The sequence below is a fragment of the Rhinopithecus roxellana genome, chromosome 19 (genome assembly GCF_007565055.1).
Source record: "Rhinopithecus roxellana isolate Shanxi Qingling chromosome 19, ASM756505v1, whole genome shotgun sequence".
In the NCBI taxonomy this organism is placed as follows: Eukaryota; Metazoa; Chordata; class Mammalia; order Primates; family Cercopithecidae; genus Rhinopithecus; species Rhinopithecus roxellana.
The window spans coordinates 52,584,088-52,605,286 of record NC_044567.1 but is presented as its reverse complement, the minus strand read 5'-3'; the positions used below and the strand labels follow the sequence as shown (position 1 = coordinate 52,605,286).

The following is a 21,199-nucleotide window of genomic DNA, read 5'->3' as shown; positions in this document are numbered from 1 at the left end:
TGTAGGGATGGGGTGTTGCTATGTTGCCCCAGCTGGTCTTGAGCTCCTGGCCTCAAGCGATCCTCCCGCCTTGGCCTCCCAAAGTGCTGGGATTACAAGTGTGAGCCATGTGCCCAGCCCAGACTGGGTACTTTCTAAACAACAGAAATTTCTCAGGGTTCTGGAGGCTGGGAAGTCAAGATCCAGGCTGGCATCTGACAAGGCCTTCCTGCTGTGTCCTCCCATGGCAGAAGGAAGGCGGAAAGGCAAGAGAGTGCTGCAAGGAGCAGGGGAGGGCAAAACGCCCTTTTATTACAACCAGCCCCCTGGGTAACTAACCCACTGGGAGATGGCTGGCGGCTTTCATCCATTCAGGAGGGCGGGCCCCCAGGACCTAATCCCGCTGTGAGGCCCCACCCCCAACACAGCAGCTTGGGGGACACATTCAATCCTGCTGGCCCCTGACCATTCCCTGGGGGAAGAGGGACTTGACCACTGTTTCCGGGCTGCTGGAGCCTGAGCCGCCAGGTGGGCAGCACGGGCCTTCTTGGGACCTGCCCTCAGAAGCAGAGCCCGGCTCCGAGGGAGGGCATGGGAGCGGGAGCGAAGCTCGGACGACGCTAACCCCTGGCATGAGTGCTGCCTGCTGTCTGGCCTGAAGCTCCTGCCTTCCCTTCTCTGAGGTGCAGAGTCCTCAGCCAGCACAACGCGTGAATCGGCTCGCTTCTAGAGAGCCTTCCCAGGGCGGACACCTGGAATAAACAGAACAGCAACACTGCCCCCAGACCACCTCCCGCACAGCCTTGCTACCTGCTGTCTGTGCTGAGCCTTGTGGCAGCCTTCCTGCACCTGCCCTGTCTGCTGTGAGCAAGGCCGGCTCCTCCTGGTCTTGCGGGGGAGGCGGTCAGCAGGGCAAGAATGAAAATAAATAAATGTGAAGAAAGTGCGGCAGGACAAGGGTGGTCAGGGAGGCATCTGAGCAGACCCCTGAGCGGGAGCACATCCAGGGAAGAGCATTGCGGGCGGAGAACAAGACAGCCCGTGCAGAGGCCCTGCGCCGCCAGGCTCGGGGTGAAGCGCAGGGAGCCAGGCTCAGGGTACAGGGGTGGCGGGGGCGGGCACCCAGGGTGGGGCACTGTGGACCATGAGGAGGCCCCCACCAAAGACAGGAGCTGCAGCAGGGATCTGGAGGAGAGGCTTCCCGCCCTGGCCTCTAGAAGGGAATTCGCCAAATCCTCCCTCCACAGCCTCACTGCTCCTGAGCAGGCCTGTCTGCTGGGTTTTCTTTCTCCTTTTTTTTTTTTTTTTTTTTTTTTTGAGAAGGAGTGTCACTCTGCCACCCAGGCTGGAGTGTAGCAGCGCGATCTCAGCTCACTGCAACCTCCGCCTCCCAGGTTCAAGCGATTATCTTGCCTCAGCCTCCCAAATAGCTTGGATTACAGACGTGCGCCGCCACGCCCGTCTAATTTTTGTATTTTTTAAAGTAGAGACGCAGTTTCACCATCTTGGCCAGACTGGTCTCGAACTCCCGACCTCAGGTGATCCACCTACCTCGGCCTCCCAAAGTGCTGGATTACAGGCGTGAGCCAACACGCCCGGCCTGTCTGCTGCATTTTTAATGCTGCCTGATGAGGAGGCTCTCACGGCTGTAATTGAACAGAAAGTCCACATGCCTCTGCCATCTCCGGGTCCAGAGACTCATTTATCCCGGGCCTGGAAGAGGCGCCTGCCCGGACCCTGCTGCCTGACAGGAAATGCGGACGTCCGGGGGAGGTGGGGCCCGGCCGCTCCCTATCCCCATTCGCCCACTTCAGGGCCAGGGAACAGGGGAGAGGGGCCCTGCCGCTTGAGACCTCCACGGAGGCCATGGGTAGTATAAACTGTCAAGGGCCTGGGCTTCGTAAATGTTAGTGAACTGTACACTGGCTTCCCCACTCTGATGGCTGGACATGCTCTGTAAAAGCAAAAGTGTCCAATAAATGGCAAGGGAACTGGAAACGACTGGGGCTGCAGTCGTGCGTGGAGGAGCCTGCTCTCTGTGAAGGGCTAAGGCGTCCAGCCAGGCCTGCGAGCCGCGAGCTGCGCGGTGAGCTGCGGGGCGCTGGGTAACCTCAGGGGCGCGCATGGTAAATCGCTAGGCTTTGGGTCTGCTGCTCTCTGCAAGCTGCAGAGTCCCCGGAAGCCCTGAGGGCCGGGTCAGGGGGTGCACACGGGTAGGACAGCCACGGAGGCCGAGAACTGGGCTGACGCGTGGCAAGCCCGCAGCCTCCAGCCGCGCCGAGGACACACGAGGACGCGGACTGGCGCTCGGGGCCGGGCGGGGCTCCAGGGCACGCGGTTGAAGCCGAGCTCTACCGCCCCCTGGCGGCTACAGGAGACGGAACCTGGGGCCGCGCCCCATCAAAGGATTCATTCCCTTCCTCCCCGCTTCCCTCCCTCCCTCATTCATTCTTTCATGTGTTCATTCAGCCGAAGCCGAGCGCTCCCTCGGTGTCGGCAGCATTCTCAGTGCTGACGACACAACAGTGACAAGTCAGGTCTCGTCTTGGATAACCCAGGATAATGAGCTAGATTGGCTGGGCCTGGTGGGCGGAGGCTATTTGAGCCAGGGTGGTCCTGGAAGACGTCGCTAAGGAGGTGACATGGGAGACCCGGATGGGATTGTGGGGAGCCAATCACAGGAAGACGGGGGAGGGGGTGTTCTACACAGAGTGGACAGCCAGTGCAAAGGTCCTGGAGTGAGAACAAGTCTTCACGATTGAAGGATGGAGGGAGGGAGACAACAGCTCCCAGGAACTATTAGCCCCTGTGCCAGGGAAGGGTTAGTGGGCAGAGACCTGATCCAGACAGGGGCTGGAGGACAGGAGGAGTGCGGCAGGACAAGGGTGAGACAGACCCCATGGGGACCCTCCTCCTGGGAACACACCCTAAGCTTCCTCAGAGGGCCACAGAGGCCCTGCTCTCAGACCTTGAGCAGTGGTGCGCTGAGTCCCTCATGCCTGACCTGACCTGAGCCATCACACCCACCCTCCTGGCATGGGGATGAATCTGACTCCTTCCCAGCTGGTAAGAGCCAGTCCTGGGACTTCGGGGTACCCTGGGCACGGTGTGCTGAGCTCTTGGAGTCCCTGGGTCCTGACTGGTCCCCATGAGGGGGTGAATCTGAGACTGATGAACAGCCAAGGTGGACGCAAGTCCTTCAGGCCATCAGCTGAACTTCGAACCCAACGGTACCTGCAGCTGAGCACACCCTGCTTACGTGAGCAAATTCGCTGCTGCCCCAGCCATGCTGCCAGTGTCACAGGGCCAGACTGCAAGGGCGCCTTCATCAGGCTGCCCCCACTCCCCCCGGAGCCTTCTGCGGAGCCCACCACCTGTCCCCAAGTCTGTTTTTCTCTTCTAAGCTGTGTGGCTTTGGGCAAGTGATGTCAGCTCTCTGGGTCTGTTTCCCCATCTGTAGACTGGAGGTCACGTAACCTCCATGAGGTCACCGTGTCCAGCCCAGGTGCAGTGTCTGGGGTGCTCGCCGCTCTGTGCACCTGACTGTCACTACTCCAGGACAGTGGGATGGGTGGCCACCGGCAGTGGGCTGGGCCTATATGTTCGCTGCTCTGTCCAGCGTCAGTACAGGGCCTGGTGCCTGGATGATCACAGGATGTTACCTCGTCACAGCCCTCTGGGGTCCTCTGTGTCCTCAGATATAGAAGGGCCTGATGGGTCGGCAACCCTCCCTCCCCTAAGCACGACACCCTGGCCCTGGCCCAGAGGCAAGGGTCCCTCGAGGGGCCACAACCTTCCCCAAGTAAGAGGGGGGCTCACAGGTGTCACATGCAGTCTCACACAACCTTTAATCCTTTTTTTTTTTTTTTAATTAAAACAGCAACCAGGTAACTGCCCCAACCCATCAGGGAAAGGACCCGGGATGGGCAGTCGTTTTTTCAAAAAAATATATTTTCTTTTTTTAAAAACACCACCAAAGCAAACCCATAGCCCCCGTCGAGCCAGTCCTCAGGGAGAGTGAGCTGGAAGGCTCCCCCTGCACTTCTCTGAGCAGAGATCTTGGGCCCCTCCCACTGGACCCCAGCCTGAGCAGAGGGCGAGGCTGATACCCTAGGGGGTGGGGGGAAAGCGATCAGATCCAAACCATGCAAGAAAAACAAGCCAAACCCATAAAGCAAAAGAAAAAATCAACAGAGGATAAATTAAAAAAAACGAAAAGGTGAATGACACCGATTAGGGTGGCGGGCAGGACTGGGTGGCCCAGTGTGCCCCGCAGAGGCCCCGTTCGCCAGTGCCAGCGGAAGGCCTTGGGCTGCTCATGGCATCTCCCTCATGGGAGTCTTGGGGGATTCACACAGCTCATCCCCTCTTGTGTACCCCGCACCAAAGCCGGGATAGAGGTGTGGCCACCCTGGGCCAAAGTGTGCAAAGTCCATTCAGTCAAGAGATTAAAAAAATATACAACTTGGGTGGCATCCAGGCTGGGCAAGAGAGTGGCCCATTCACCCAGGCACCAGCGGCCTGCTGTGCAAGGGGCAGCAGCATCCACAGGGGGCATCCAGGCCCCCTCAGTCCAGGATCTCAGCAGCTGGAGACGGGTCCTTGGAGCAGCAAGGAGAGGCACTGGTGGGGCCGACAAGGGCCTGGCTGGGAGCCCCGATGGTCTGCTTCTTTGGCACTTGGGACAAATGGCTCGCTGCAGAGTCAGGTGGGAGCAGGCCCCTCGGTTCCTCCCAGGTGCCCTGGGCCAGGATGGCAGTAGCTTATGGTGTGGTGAGCACTGCCCCCGCAGATGGGGCTGTGGGGCTCTGGAGGGCCGGAGTGGGGTCCGAGGCCCAGCCCCTATGAGTCTTCGCCCAGGATCTCCTTCACGAAGGCAGCAATGTCTGTCTTCTTGGTTTTGTGCAAGGTGAAGAAGGGGTGCTCCTGGGGATGACAGAAGGCACAGTCACCATGGAGGGGGTAGCGGGAAGGGGAGGTGGCCACTCCTCCCCAACCAGCTCCAGCCCAAGTGTTCCTCCTGACTGGCAAAATCCTACTCATCCTTCTAGGACCTCCACCCCCAGGAGGCCCTCCATGACAGTCACAGATGGCATTTGTGGCTCCTCCTCAGCTCTCTTGTGGTCACTCTCCAGCCACACTGACCTCCCTTTCCCCCAACACATCAGGCCTCTGCCCATGCTGGACCTTGTGCTTGGGACAGCCTCTCCATCAGCAGATAACCCTTATTCATCCTTCCAGGTTCAGTTCAAATGGTACCTCCTCCATGAAGCCTTCCCTGATGCCACCCTTGGCCCCTCTGCCCCATTCTGTCACACACTGCCTGTGTATCCTTTCCAGGGCCTGGCATGCAGGAAGGAGGGAGGAGGGAGCCAGATATGCAGAAGCAAACAAATGACCAAGCACCTAAAGGAGTGAACACAGGACCAGCCGGAGGAGCTACCCATCTGTGTGCAGGATGTAGCCCTCTCCCCAGAGCCCCACCCAGCCCCAGCCAGCCCTGAAGAGCAAGGCAGGCACCTCCCGCCCATACTCACCATCAGCTCCAGGTAGCTCATACGCTCTGCGGGGTTCTTCCTCAGGCTAGGAGAGAATAGTGCAGCTGTGGCCAGGCTGGCAGGGAGGAAGGAAGCCCAGCCCCCGAGGGCCAGCCAAGCCACTCTGGGATTGCCCCAGGCCTGGCAGCAGGGGACACGTGCACCCAGGGAAGAAGGGACAGGAGTGTCCAGGGCTTCTCCCAGGGTGGAGAGGCATTCATAGGGGCAAACTAGAGACTCGCAGCAAGTTTCTCTGGCTCTTGGGGTCCTGGTTTTCTTGTCTCCATAGTGACCTAGGAATTTTCATATCAACACCAAAATGGGACTGCCATGTTCTGCCTAACAAGCATACACTTGGCATCCTCAGTCAGGAGAGAAAACTCCTTATCATGGGTTCTGGGAGAGGTTAGTCCCCAGTTAAAGGGGTCAGACTGCCCAGGGACACTGCTGGGCTCCTCTGTTGCTAATTATGGTCAACAACAAAAGTGCTGGGACCATGGGTGTGAGCCACCGCACCCGGCCGCTTCTTCCTTACCCATTTCTCGCTCTGTTTAATTATGGTCAGAGAAGTTGGTCTGTATGACTTTGCCTTCTTCCTTATTCTCTCTGTAACCTCAAACATGATTTTTTTTTTTTTTTTTTTTTTTTTTTTTTTGAGAGAGAGAATCTCGCTCTGTCGCCCATGCTGGAGTGCAGTCGCATGATCTCTGCTCAGGCTCACTGCAACCTCTGGCTCCTGGGTTCAAGCAATTCTCGTGCTTCAGCCTCCTGAGTAGCTGGGATTACAGGCGTACACCACCATGCCTGGCTAATTTTTCTATTTTTAGTAGAGACAAGGTTTCCCCATGTTGATCAGGCTGGTCTCCAACTCCTGACCTTGTAATCCGCCCACCTCAGCCTCCCAAAGTGCTGGGATTACAGGCATGAGCCACCGCGCCCAGCCTCTCAAACATGATTTTTATAAGGCTCCTGTGGGGCATTCTTTAATTTGGTACAAAGTTCTAGATATCAATAAAAGCAAACTTGTTTTTTGTGTTCAAATCTTCCATACACTTTGTTCTCTTTTCAGTCTATCTGATTTGTCCACTTCTGGAAGAACTATACTAAAATCTCCCACCAGGACCATCGTTTTGTCAAATGCGCCTCATGCTCCAGCTGTTTCTGCCTTACATATTTTGATGCTATGTCATCTGGGGGTTTATTTGCTAAAACAAAAAGGAACAGGGCCCAGGAAGGTGCAGGGATCTGGCCAGGGGGGCGGGGGTGGGGTGGCAGTGACAGGTGCTCAGCAGCACCCAAGACTCACCACTGAGCAGTGAAGTCCACAAACTCGGGGGAGAAACGGTCGGCTGGGAGCTGGGGGGACGGCTCCTCCACCACCTGCTTCAGCTGCTGGAACGGGGTCCCCCAGGACTCATAAGGGAACCGCAGGATGGCCATCTCAATCTGCAGCGGTGACAGGGGGGGGTCAGAGGCCCCGGCCCCAGATACACCCACACTCTGCACCCAGGAGCCAGGGTTGGGGGCTCCCACCCATCCTGGTCCCAGAGCCAGGCCTCAAAGCTGCACAGCTCATCTCCCTATCCCATCCCAGTAGAACAAAGGCAAGAAAGCTCTTAGCTCCTCCGACCCAGCCAGCAGGACCCAGCTCAGGAAGTAGATCTGGCCGACGCCACGACTGGTGGGACCATCGCTGGGTTTTCAGACAACCTGAATTCTGAAGATTTTACAAAGCAATGCAGGTTCCAGCTGCTCTGGAAAAATCTGAGGAGGTGGCAACCTCGGGCCGCAGCCTCATGAGCCAGGTGGGCAGGTCCCAGGTGGTCACAGCCATTCCCCGCCCTAACATCTGAACATCTCAGACTTCAGCATCTGCTGTCATTTATTTGGGCTGCTGTTTTCACAGAGGAGGCACGTGGGAAATGCTACACACACACACACACGCGCGCGCACACACACACACACACACACACACGGCTGTCCCCAAGGCCACAGAGTGTGAGACCATAAGGCTGCTTCGCCTCTGCACCCATGAGCCTGCAGCCTCATCTTCTGCAGGGCCCCGGCAGTTTCCCTCCTAGACAAGTGGCCTGTGTGGCCACATGTGCCCTGCTGGATCCGGATTTCCTGCGGGTGACATCGGGCCGGTGGGTCTCTGTCATCGCTCCAAGCTCCCAGCCCTGTGTCTTCCCTGTGGTTGGCAAGAAGTCATCATGGAAGGGATGGACTAGCTAGGACTAGTCTGGGCTCCAGTCATGACGACTGGATGAAAAAAACAAGTCATGTCAGCCCTGGCTCCAGCCTGGAAGAACAGAGAATTCCGAGGCTTCAGCACAAGGGCCCTCACTGATGGGCCGTCCTCACCATGATGAACGGAAGAGACCTCAGCACAAACGCTTGGCGCTGGCAACTGGAGCCTGGACAGGACCCTAAGGACTGTGCTGAGAACGTGCCTCCCATCAAGCTAGAGGCCTTTTCCAGCTCAGACACAAACATATCCACACAGGCAGGGCCCACTGCGTGTGTGTGCATGTGTGCACATGTGTTCACAGGACAAAACCGTACCTATTTGGGGGGCTTTTCTCTGCACTCACTGACTGCAATATGTAGAGCAAGTACCCCATATGAGCTGCAGGAGAAGGGCCAGTGGCCATGAGAGTTATAATTAGAAAAGCAGAAGTGTCCAAATCCTCAACCTCGTACTCCTTCATTTTTTCTAAAGAGCTCAAAAATACCTGGCCGTGGTGGCTCACGACTGTAATCCCAGCACTTTGGGAGGCTGAGGCAGGCAAATCACAAGGTCAGGAGTTCAAGACCAGCCTGGCCAACATGGTGAAACCCCGTCTCTACTAAAAATACAAAAAATTAGCCGGGCATAGTGGCGGGCACCTGTAATCTCAGCCACTCCAGAGGCTGAGGCAGGAGAATAGCTTGAACCTGGGATGTGGAGGTTGCAGTGAGCCGAGATCACTCCACTGCACTCCAGCCTGGGCAACAGAACAAGACTCCATCTCAAAAAAAAGCTCAAAAAATGAAAAACAACAAAAATAGCCTCCGGGCACAAAGATGTGCCATATGGTATTATCTGCCAGGAAATGTTTAGAAGCAGCCTGAATGTCCAGCACCAGGGGCCGGCCCCACTGTGAGGGTGGAGACCCAGCCAGGACCGTAGTCACACCCCTGTGACTCCCCAGCGACAACACTAATAGGCCAGCACCCAGTCAGCACTCGCTACTGGCCAAGGGCCATCCCTGGATGACCCCTGTCTGTTCTGGGTGATTCCCACTGGCATCCTGAGGCTTGTGCAGTGAGTGGGAAAAAGCCAATGCCAAGAGAGCGCTGGGGCCCTTGCAGGATGGAGTGAGGCCGAGACCAGGGTCCCACCCAGGGTGACTCTCCCGACTCTGTTTCACCAGTCACTTCCCCAGGATGGCCAAGAATTTCAAATGGAAGGAAAACATCAGGAACAAGGGAAACATCCCACATCAGCAGACAGGGTGAGTGAATGGTGGCAGATGGTTATGGAGTCTTTGGAAGGGATACATACAGGAGTCTATTACAATTTAGAGAAATTGGCCAGGTGCGGTGGTGGCTCACACCTGTAATCCAAGCACTTTGGGAGGCCGAGGCGGGCAGATCACATGAGGTTGGGGGTTCGAGACCAGCCTGACCAAGATGGAGAAACCCCGTCTCTACTAAAAATACAAAATTAGCCAGATGTGGTGGTGCAAGCCTGTAATCCCAGCTACTTGGGAGGCTGAGTGAGGCAGGAGAATCATTTGAACCTGGGAGGCAGAGGTTGTGGTGAGCCGAAACTGTACCATTGCACTCCAGCCTGGGCAACAAGAGCAAAACTACATCTGAGAAAAAAAAAACAAAACAAAAAAAAAAAAACAAAAACCAGAGAGAGAAAAATATGAACAATATGTAATGCTGTAAAATAAAAATAAAAAAGTTTTTTAAAAAGAAGCATTACGAGGCTGGGCGCAGTGGCTCACACCTGTAATCCCAGCACTTCGGGAGGCTAAGGTGGGTAGATCAGAGTCAGGAGTTTGAGACCCGCCTGGCCAACATGGTGAAACTCCATCTCTACTAAAAATACAAAAATGAGCCGGGCATGGTGGCACACGCCTATAGTCCCAGCTACTCGGGAGTCTGAGGCAGGAGAACAACTTGAACCTGGGAGGCAGAGGTTGCAGTAAGCCAAGATCACACCACTGCACTCCAGTGTGGGCGACAGAGCGAGACTCTGTTTCAATAACAACAAAAAAGAGAAGCGTTACATATTGTTCATATTTCTCTAAATTATAATAAAATGTATTTTATATACATATATATAATAAAAATATTATATATATTATATAATGCACAATATAGGCACTGAAATGGGGTAAGAGGTGTCTCTAGGTAGCTAACTACAGTCATTTTCCCCTTACTTTGCCTCTATATTTTTATGTTAGGTTTCCACTACTTTTGTAACTTGTGGGAGAAAAACCTAACCCGTGCCCAAAGAGGCCACCTCCACTTCCACCTCCCTGTATGCGCCTGCCGATCTTCCATCAAGCCGGGAGCATTCCCTGTCCTTGAACCTGAGCTGGCCTGTGACTTGCTGACCAAACAAGGAGGCAGAAGTGATGCTGTGCCAGTTCCAGGTCGAGCACTTCAGAGGACTTCCTTTTGGATGCCAGCCATCATGAAAGAACTCCAACTGTGCTGACACTGCCATGCTCTGAAGCCCAGGGAGCAGGCCAATGTGAGTAAGTCGCATGGAGAGGCCAGGCGGAGGAGGCCCATGTTTGTGAGGCCGTGTTGGGACTTTCAGACCAGCCCAGCTCAGCCCAGCCATGACCCAAGCCAGCGCCAGGTACAGCAGAAGAGCCATCCAGCTGAGCCCAGCCACAATGCTGGAAACATGAGAAATAAGAAACTGCCGTTGGTTTGGGTCAGTAGGTTCCGGGGTGGTTTGCTATGCAATATTTGATAACCAAAATATACACTTAGCACACACTTGTCCAAGTTCCATCAGCTACATCAGAAGGCCACTAGCCGTGGTGGGCCCAATAATTATGATGGATGGACAGATGGAAGGGAGACAGAGAGGTGGTGATGGGACATAAGGGTGTGTGTATGTGTGAGGTGGTCATGAGTGGGGTCTCTAATATCCAACCAGTTCTGTGCAGTCTAAATACAGCAAGAACTTGTCCTTTGCATCTAACCTAGGACTTGGAAAACTGTTATTGCAGATACAGCACCTGCCTTCAGGCTGAATATTCCTCTCCACCTCAAAAAAAAAACTTTAATTGAAAAATTACATGTCACCAATTAAAGAAAATTGAAGGTATGGCCCAGTCCCACCTCTCTGACAAAATTATTTCGACTTTGAGTCTTTCCCAGTCACTGTCTACAGATACACTATTTATAAAGTTACAGCCACAGGCCAGGCGCAGTGGCTCAAGGCTGGGCGTAGTGGTTCATGCCTGTAATCCCAACACTTCGGGAGGCCAAAGCGGGTGGATCACCTGAGGTCAGGAGTTGGAAACCAGCCTGGCCAACATGGCGAAACCCCGTCTCCGCTAAAAATACAAAAGTTAGCTGGGCATGGTGGCAGGCACCTGTAATCCCAGCTATTCGAGAGGCTGAGGCAAGAGAATTGCTTGAACCTGGGAGGCGGAGGTTGCAGTGAGCTGAGATTGCACCATTGCACTCTAGCCTGGTCAACAGAGTGAGACTCCCTCAAAAAATAAAAAAATAATAAAAAAAGGCCAGGCGCAGTGGCTGACGCCTGTAATCCTAACACTTTGGGAGGCAGAGGCAAGCAGATAACCTGAGGTCAGGAGTTTGAGACCAGCCTGGCCCACATGGCGAAACCCCATCTCTTCTAAAAATACAAAAATTTGCCAGGTGTGGTGGCTCACGCCTATAATCCCAGCTACTGGGGAGGCTGAGGCAGGAGAATTGCCTGAACTCGAGAGGTGGAGGTTGCAGTGAGCTGAGATCGTGCCATTGCACTCCAGGCTGGGCGACAAAGTGCGACTCTGTCTCAAAAAAAAAAAAAAAAAAAAAAAAAAAAAGCTGGGCATGGTGGCACAAGCCTGTAATCCCATTTACTTGGGAGGCTGAGACAGGAGAATCACTTGAACCTAGGAGGCAGAGGTTGCAGTGAGCCGAGATTGTCTCACTGCACTCCAGCCTCAGCAAGAAAGTGAGACTCTATCTCAAACAAATAAAAATAAAAAATAAATAAAGTTCTAACCACATGATGATAATAACGATGGTAGCAGCAACACCAGTAAAACCCACAACACCCGCGTCAACTCTCTACCCACCAGACACTTCTCTTCCCTCAACCTTCCCTCCCTCTCCTCTGACCCGGCCACCCAGGCACACAGCAGGCACAGCCCCACCTCAGGGCCTTTGCACCTGCACCCGCTGGTCTACCCTGCTCGCAGGTCAGCAGGGTGCCCTCTTTGCAGAGGCCTCCACATCTGCAACAGTGGCCTTCCTTCTGTCCCCAGGGCCACCCCCACCTGCCCCACTCTTCTCCACCCCTGTGGCATCAAAAGAAATTTATTTGGTCTTTGTTCCTGGCACAGAGCTCCTAAAACCCTTGGAATTTCCTGAGTGACAGGAGTGGCTTTGTTATCCACAAGGAGCCTGAGTTTATGCTAATGAGGTGACTCAGGGTGAGGCCCCTAGACAGCCTCAGGACCGGGCTGCTGCCCAGAAAACCCAGCTGATTATACAGGGTGGGAACTCTCAGCATCACCCGCCAACTGACACTGAGAGGAGGGGGCTGCAGACTGTGCTCCATAAAAACTTTCAGTGGGTGCGGTAGCTTGTGCCTATAATCCCAGCACTTTGGGAGGCCAAGGTGGGCAGATTGCTTGAGCCCAGGATTTCAAGACCAGCCTGGGCAACATAGTGAGACTCCTCTATAAAACATTTAAAAAATTAGCTGGGCGTGGGGGCACACACCTGTAGTTCCAGCTACTTGGGAGACTGAGGTGGGGGGATGGCTTGAGCCTGGGAGTTCAAGGCTGCAGTGAGCTGCGATCGCACCACTGCACTCCAGCCTAAGCAACAGAGTGAGACCCTCTCTCAAAAAAAACTTCTCCATGTGAGGTCGGGCGCAGTGGCTCATGCCTGTAATCCCAGCACTTTGGGAGGCTGAGGCAGGCAGATCACTTGAGGTCAGGAGTTCGAGACCAGCCTGGCCAACATGGCAAAACCCCACCTCCACTAAAAATACAAAAATTAGCAGGGCATGGTGGTGCCTGTAATCCCAGCGACTCAGGAGGCTGAGGCACAATAATCGCTTGAACGCAGGAGGCAGAGGCTACAGTGAGCTGAGACTGTGCCACTGCACTCCAGCCTAGGTGACAGAGTGAGACTCTGTGTCAAAAACAACAATAAAACTCCATGAGCTTGAGAAGCCTGTAGGTTGGGCAAGCACAGAGAGGTACCAGGAGGGTGCCAGGCCCTGAGAGGGCATGGCAGCTCTGCACCCCACACTCACACCCCTCCCCCCATGAGTCTCTTCCATCTGGCTGGTCCTGAGTTATATCCTTTCTGATAAACTAGTAAACACAAGTCAAGTGTTTTCCTGAGTTTTGTGAGCCATTATCAAAAACCTTAGGAGAGGGTCGTGGGAAACCCCAATTTGTAACGGGTCAGTCCAGTAGTATGGGAGACCCACTACTTCCAACTGGTGTGTGATGTTGGGGGCAGTCTGGTGGGAGAGAGCCCTTAACATGTGAGGTCTGTGCGAACTCCAGGTAGCATGAGAACCGAACAGAACTGCAGGACACTGGGTGGGTGTCTGGAGAATCTGAGAATGAGTTGTGGTGTTGGAAAACACCCTGCCACTGCTTCTCACCACATCTTACTGATTTCATCTGATGGCCTCATCCCCAACACCAAATAGTCAAAGGGACTGGGGACAAGCAGGAATGTCCTGGGCCAGGCTTCCCTGGGCAGAGAAGGAGCTGATGCCCAGAAAACTCCATTGGTCCCAAGCCACGCAGCTGGCCAAGACCACCGGCCTGAGCCCTACCTGCTGATGGCATCATCCTTCCACACATCTCCTGCACAACTTCCTAGCCCTGGCTGGGGGACACATCCTGGTGGTCTTCCCATCCTTCCAATCCACTATCCACATGGGAGTCAGAGCAGGCTCACCCACACCTTGACCTGAGCCCCGACATGGAAGGCATGGGGTTTTGCCAGGCAATTCCAGAAGCAATTGCTCTGGGCCCATCCCTACACCTGGACTTCTGCCACATCTGCTCTCACCCTACCCAAGCCAGGGATGCCTTTGGCCTCCGCAGGCCCAGGATTGAGAGTCCACCCACCCTTCCTACCATTCCACAGCAAGGTACCAGGACGCCACTGGCAACAAACCTTCTGCTATGAAATATTTTTGAAAAGATCTTCACCATCTTGCTTTTGCATGATTTACATACCAGGAACTCACATAATTTGGGATTGGCTGTGATTTCTCAACAAGCACCAAGAACTCCAGAGAAAGCCCTGTGGCCACCATATCACAAAGCGCCCAGGACTTCATGATGAGTGACCCTGACCCTAGGACGTTCCCCTAAATCGACGGTAATTTCTGATGGCATGTTTTCTTCTCAGATTTTGAAGCCAATACTTCTTTCCAGAACCTAAACTATTTGAGGAGTCCCCCAAAAGCTCAGGGCCCCAGGCACGGCTCCACCCACCCCATCTGACCACTAAGGGCAGGCCCTGGCCCCACACAGTACCATGGTAATGCCCAGGCTCCAGACGTCGGACTTGACATTGTAGCCCTTCTGGTTCAGCTCCGGGTTGATCCTCTCAGGCTGCAGGAGGGAACAGTGAGGCGTGAATACCCGCCCCAGGTAGGCCTTGCCTCCCAATCCCCAAACTGAGCGCTCAGCTTAGCCCACCTGCCCATGTGACAGGGGAAGAAACTGAGGCTAGGAGGGCCTGGGTCATGCTTAGAAGGCCCAACCCTTGCCTCGGGCTGCCCCTACCTGGGAGCAGGCCCCTAAGGCCCTCCTGACAATGAGGGTGGGGCAGGACCGGCACAGCCCACCACTGTCCTCCGTGGAGGTTGTTCATACAGCTTATCACCCAACTGGGGCACTGTGGGGGTCAGTTAACAACAGGGTACAGAAGGGCTGCCCCTGGGCAGCAAGACACAGGTGGCCCCACTATGGTAGGAAACACAGTGTGGGGAGGCTCTGCCCGACGGGTAGAGGGCATGGCCGGGGTGGCTGATTTGGGCGGATCTCTCCCCGTCCCATCCTCTCCTGAGCCTGGGGGGCTTAGGGACCACTCACGGCCATGTAGGGCTTGCAGCCAGCATCCATCGTCTTGGCCACAGAGTCCACCAAGTAACCACTGATGCCAAAGTCACACATCTTCACATGGCCCTCCTTGTTGATAAGGACATTGGAGGGCTTCACATCTGCCAGGAAAGGACATGCCTCAGCCACGTCTGTGGAGCATGACTGGAGGCAGGTGCCATGCTCTGCATAGCTGTGTCCCCCTCCCTCGCCAAGACCCCTCCTGTGCCCCCTCCCATGCCCCAGTGGGCAGGTTCCACCAGGGTCCCAAGGGTCGGACCAGGGAACTGAGGCTGCAAGAAGTGTCGGGCTAGCTGACGGTCATACTTGGTCCTCAGGGAACAGCCAGGACGTGCCCAGCCCAGCCAAGCCACTGCAAAGAAGGCAGGACTCCAGGTGCTTTGCTGGGGGCGCCGCACCTGCATCCACCCTCCAGACGTGAGATCCAGTGAGAGCCTGGCTTGTGTGGGTGCTCCCAGAGGGCAGCAGGATCAATTAAAGCCTGGGAGGCAGGATCTGTGTGTTTGGACATGGAGTCCCCACAGACCAGCATGGGAGACCAGCCTAGCAGGGATTCTCCATGCAAATACGCACAGGACACTCGCATCCCCGTGCCCTCCATGGGGATGTGTGTAAAGATGGAAATGCACATAAAAAGGACCAGAAGGTTCCGTGCCAAACGCCAACCACAGTGACCTGGAGGCGGGGGCTGGGATGGGCACCCAGTGGTCAACGGGAACTAAGCCTAATTCATTTTTTGAAAAGCAGTAAATCTGGAAAAATAGACTTGTGCTCAGCAGCAAAAAGGAACAAACCGACAACACCCCAGACCCGGGTGGGTCCAGAAACATCAAGCTAGTGAGGCTGATGTTCCAGAAAGGGCGAAACCAAGCCACCATGGGAAAACCAGACTTGTGGTTGCCTTAGGCACATGAGGGATGGCAGGGAAGGGGCCCAAGAGAACATTCTGGGCTGGGGTGAGGGAATTATCCTGCATCTTGGAGGGAGGTGGTTGCATGGGTGTGAATGTGATTATACGTACTCTGTGCTGGAATTTCACGATTTGTAAACTATACGTTAGAACAGAACCCGGTCCACCTTTCTCAGGACAAAGGTAAAGCCAGTCCTTCCTTCGAACACCAGCAAACATGAGGGGAGGCAGCTGCAGGGCTGCAGGTGGAAAGCGGCTGGGACCCCATTGGGCACATCACAACTTATCACTTCTCTGAGCCTCAGTTGCTCATAGGGAGACGTCCACCCGCCTTGGCCTGGGATCCCTCCCACTGGCTGCACCGTGCCTGGGTGGCTGCCGGGCACTGACCTCTGTGGATCACCGACAGCTTGCTGTGCAGATGCTCCAGGGCCCGCACGATCTGGCGGTGGGGTGGGGAGGAGGGAAGAAACAAGACTCTGTTATTCCTGGTCACATCAACAACGACAGCAGTAAGACCCCATCGATGTCCACCTGTCTCCTGCTCCCGCTGCACAGGCTAGGCACCTCCTCACCCCAGCCTCCTGCCCTGTCCTGGCATTTGCCCCAGCATCCTAACAATCCCTGTGCAGACACACTCAGCCTCCTGCCTCCTCTCACCCTCCCAGGCTCACCTCCCAGGGAGCCATCATCACTGCCTGCCAGGCTATTCTTGGATAAAACCCAGCTCTTGGCAGCCTTCCTGTCCCATCTCCCCTCCCATGGCAGAGCCAGTATTCTAGCAGCTTGGAGCCATTTCCCTTGGGAAGGCTGGGTGGGGAGCCTGAGGCAGGCATATATTGTAAATGTTTCCAGATGCAGTGAGGATTGAACCAGTGTCACTAGTTCTATTTTCCTTTTTCCTTTGGCTACTGGGATGCTCAAGCCCAGTGTTGCTGCCCTCCCTCAAGGACTTTTTAAGACTCAAAAAGCACACATTTTGGATGCTAACCTTTCCCTCAACTTAGCTTGTACTTCTGTGAGCTGCCCCGGGGCATTTTCAGTATGATGCTGTTGTAAATACTAAATTCCTTTTTTTAAAAAAAAATGGTCTGGAACTTAAGAGTTGGAATCAATGGCTCAGACACCTGAATCTGCCAAATCTGTGGGGCTCCAGGAGCCCCAGGAGCGGAGGTCTCCTAAGCATGAAAGCTCTGGTCTGGGGTGGAAGAGAAGGGCCTATCCAGGGCAGCTGCCCAGGTTCAGGGGGCACACTGATGCCCAGCTCTGCCCAAGACACCAGTATCTGGCAGGCTCCATGCCTGCTGGAAGGGCTGGGCCTCTGCCTATGCACCTGGGACCCCCAGCCCACCCAGGCCACTCACAGACACAGCAATCTCCCCGAGGATGTCCTCTGGAATTGTCATGTTTTTATCCAGCACCTTCCGGTAGAACTTGTCCAGGGATGTGTCCATGAGCTCCATGCAGATCCACACATCTCCCTGTGGGTGACACCCAGAGCTCAGCCAGGCTGCTGGGCTGCCTGTGTCGGCACCACCTGCACTGCCTGCCCCAGCACCAGCCCCAGCCCCCTCCTCAATGTGTGCCCACCCACTCAGCCACAGTTCACTGGGCTCCCACCCACCCCCCACTTGCCTGCTTCTCCCCACCCTACACTTGTCCACGTCTCCCCACCCTCCAGCTCTGCCTGCACTGCCAGGTTCGGGTGCCAGCCTCCTCCATCTAATCCCTAATTCCAGGTGTCTCCAGGGAGGTGGGGGATTAGCACACAGCCTCACTGGGTCCCTCCACCAGAGTTTCAGGATGCACCTGCATCAGTTCCATGGCAAGAGCCGGCCCTGCTGACCGACAGACACCTTCATGCCGGCTGACCCCGGCAGATAACTCCCTGCCTGCAAGGACCTGCTCCCTCTTCCCCAGTGAACTCCTGAGGACCCTCCTGACAGGAAAGTTAGGAGATACGCAGGGGGCACCCGCAGGCTGCAGGGGCCCCATTGGCTAGGAGCTGGCACAGAGGATGCTGAGCTCTTCATGAGTGAAGAGTGAGGCCAGGTGAGGCAGCCCTGACCTTGCCCTATTGCTGGACTCAGATGCCCTGATCTTGCCACAGCTCCTTGAGGGGCAAGTGACCAGTATGAGCCCAGCAACACCCAGGCTCCCAGCCTCCCTGCTCACCCACACCCACCCGGCTTGGTAGAAGGCAGCTCCACCATTCCAGCCTCAGTCACTCCCTCAGCACACACCCCATCCTGCCCACAAACCTAGAACCCAGATCTCATATCTCCACGGCCACTGCCTGCTCAGGCACCCCACGCCCCGTATGCCATGGGGATGCGAATGGTCACACAGGCAGAACTGAGTGCAGCCAAATGCCAGGCCTCAGGCCATGCCATTTAACTTCCGTGTCAACTTTAGGAGGCACCCACAACCACCAGCCTCATTTGACAGACAAGGAAACCGAGGCACTGAGCAGGACAGTAACAGCCAGGAGCTAGGGGAGCCCGGTGGTCTGGCAGGGCTGGTGTCCCTGGGAGCCGTGCTGGCCCCAGGTGGCTCCCCGTGCCCCCAGCACCTGGCACACTGGAGGGACTGAGTGACAGTGGGTTGCAGGCGACTGATAGGTGGGAGGTGGAGCTCCCCAGCTGTACCACGCGAGGACACACCTCTCTGAATAGTGCCCCATAGAAGGTGACAGTGTAGAAGCAGTCGACTGTGCGCATGTTGATGTCCAGGTCCATGAGCAGCCGCTTCTGCTCCTGTGAGTTCACAGTGGCCCGGATCCGCTGCAGGGAAGGACTGCCATTCAGAGGTTGCTGTGGCAGAGGCCAACACCCCCACTCATGACAGGAGGGCCAGGAGCTCAGAGGGCCACTGCCTAGTGTGCCCCAAAAAGCCTGGGCTCGGTACTGGTCACTGAGAGGGACAGGCAGGGCCCCATGGCAGGGCTCAGCTCACCTCCTCCAGGGAGCCCTCCCAGGTGCCTCCAGGCCCTGCTCACCTTCACGGCCATGATGGTGCCGCTCTGGGCGTGCCGCACCTTCTCCACCACTCCATAGGCTCCACGGCCCAGTTCCGAGATGGTCACCAAGTCATCAGCTTCCACCTCAAAGTTCTTGAGGGATGGAAAAGACAGAGAGTCAGTGGCCACCAAGCTGGAAGCCAGTCCTCACCCCTCACCCAGTGGAGATAGCTGGACAGCATGAAGAGGACCAGCTGGTTAGATCTGGGCTCAAACCTCATACCTACCACTCCCTGCTGTGTGACCCTCAGCAAGTCACTTAACCTCTCTGAGCCTCACGTTGCCCTCTATAAAATAGACACAGTGCCAACACCCCAAGGCTGCTCTGGAGTGTGCTAAGACACCCATGAAATGCCCCGCCAGCAGGCAGAGCTCTGAGAAAAAGGGGCCCTGTCCCTCTTTCCCCAACCACACTCAGCTGACTGGAATGAGTCAGTCATTCAAAAACTGTTTACCAAGCATCCACAATGTGTTTTAGGCACTGGGGACACAGTGACAACAAAACAAGTCTTGCCTTCACAGATGTTTCCCTCTCTTGGGAGGGACACAAAAAGGAATAAGCAAGTAGATGAACAGGACAGCAGGTGGTGAGTGTCAGGGGGTGCGACAGCCTGGAGGGGGCATTGCCAAGGACAGGCCTAGGAAGTGGGGTTTCTTTTGTTTTAGACAGAGTGTCACTCTTGTCACCCAGGCTGGAGTGCAATGGGGTGATCTCAGCTCATTGCAACCTCCACCTCCTGGGTTCAAGCGATTCTGTCTCAGCCTCCTGAATAGCTGGGATTACAGGCGCCTGCCACCACACTGGGCTAATTTTTATATTTTAGTAGAGACAAGGTTTCACCATGTTAGCGAGGCTGGTCTTGAACTCCTGACCTCAGGTGATCTGCCCGCCTCGGCCTCCCAAAGTGCTTGGATTACAGGCGTGAGCCACCGCGCCCAGCTCTTTTTTTCTTTCTTTTTTTTTTTTTTGAAACAGGGTCTCACTCTGTCACCCAGGCTGAAGGGTAGTGGCATGATCATGCTCACTGCAACCTCCACCTCCTGGGCTCAAGCAATCCTCCCACCTCAGCCTCTCAAGTAGCCGGGACCACAGGCATGCACCACCACGCTGACCAATTTTTTTATTTTTGTACAGACAGGGTTTCGCCATGTTGCCCAGGCCTGGTCTCGAGTTCCTGAGCTCAAGTGATCCTCTTGCCTCGGCCTCCCAAAGTGCTGGGATTATAGGTGTCAGCCACTGCACCTGGCCTGGGAGTAGGGTTTCTGTTGGGAGGACCTGGGCATAACACGGTCCCTGAGACAGGATTCTCAATGGCTAGTGCCCTTCCGAGGCTTCTGGAAGCATAAAACGCAGGTTTCCTAGGTGCTGGCCTGAGGGAATGATCCAGCAGGTCCAGGGAGGCCTAGGAGCCTGCATGTTCAATACTCTCCGCTAGGGCTAGGATGAGGTGCAGGGCCGTGCTCTCAGCTCAGAAACCTTCCTACCAGCTCTGAGCTCGCCAAGCTCCAGTCAGGCAGCCAAAGGTCCTCATTCCCTCCAGGAGGGTCAAAGAGTGGGTGGCCCAGGGCCACACAGCCAGCAGCGCAGGACAACACTCTTCTCCATAGCCTGACCCTCTCTGACCCCTCAGTCACCTCCCCGCATAGTGACCCTGCAGGGTCAGCTCTACCCACTCGTCAGGTGAAGTGAGAGGCCCTGCAGGGGTGGCGGCTGGCACCTACTCTGTCTCCAATGGTGATGAAGGTCCGGGAGTCCAGGTTCCGGGGGGGTCTGTGGAGAAAGAAGACTCCATGAGCTTCAGAGAGAACCACACCCTTCCCCCAAGAGCAGCAGCAGATGGGATAGTGTGGGGCCTGGCGTGGGAACCAGGTATATCCTGCCCCAGAGGCACCTCCTCGGACCACCTCCTCTCATTGGCTGCTGAGCATCTACACTGAGCTGGGCACGGCCTCATCGAGCCTCCAAGACGGGGTGAGAAGTGAGCGGAGCAGAGCAGATGGTGCTGCATGAAACCCAGCAGCCGTCACCTAGCTGGACCCACAGCAGGTGCTGCCCAGGACAGGACGAGGCAAAGCAGGGCTGGCCCCACCTGCTTCTCACTCCTTCCACTGAGCCCTGTTTGGGAAGCCTCTCCAGGGTGAGCCAGGGAGAAACTGAGGCAGACTCACGTGGGGTTAGGCGCGGGTGGCTTGGACATGCAGGATATCCGTAGATCCTTCTTCCTCTTGGATTTTCCTAGAATGGAGAGAAGGTGAGGCTTCCGGCCTATCCCTCAGTCATCAATGTCCCCTGCACTCCCCTTGGGCTGGGCAAAGATGGAGACAGGGATGACTCAGGCCCTGGCCCACAAGGATGCCAGCCTCTGCCATCACCCTTGCCGGGAGCCCCCTCTGTCCAAGC

At 55.6% G+C, this 21,199-nt stretch overlaps 1 protein-coding gene across 6 annotated transcripts in view; it reads right to left on the bottom strand.

Moving 5' to 3' along the window:
• Window positions 1–3,823: 3,823 nt before the first annotated feature.
• The window catches only part of MAP2K3 (mitogen-activated protein kinase kinase 3), a 31,183-nt gene continuing 13,807 nt past the window's right edge, over window positions 3,824–21,199 (bottom strand). For all 6 annotated transcript variants that reach the window (XM_030923142.1, XM_010383773.2, XM_030923146.1 and 3 more), the window contains 11 exons: window positions 20,968–21,034; window positions 20,521–20,569; window positions 18,778–18,891; window positions 18,443–18,562; window positions 17,144–17,260; window positions 16,170–16,221; window positions 14,843–14,970; window positions 14,282–14,359; window positions 6,823–6,962; window positions 5,517–5,562; window positions 3,824–4,905 (listed from right to left, as the gene is read on the bottom strand). In XM_030923142.1, coding sequence (XP_030779002.1) covers window positions 4,822–4,905; window positions 5,517–5,562; window positions 6,823–6,962; window positions 14,282–14,359; window positions 14,843–14,970; window positions 16,170–16,221; window positions 17,144–17,260; window positions 18,443–18,562; window positions 18,778–18,891; window positions 20,521–20,569; window positions 20,968–21,034 — 995 coding nt within the window. In that variant the 3' untranslated portion in view covers window positions 3,824–4,821. The remainder of the gene's footprint in view (window positions 4,906–5,516; window positions 5,563–6,822; window positions 6,963–14,281; window positions 14,360–14,842; window positions 14,971–16,169; window positions 16,222–17,143; window positions 17,261–18,442; window positions 18,563–18,777; window positions 18,892–20,520; window positions 20,570–20,967; window positions 21,035–21,199) is intronic.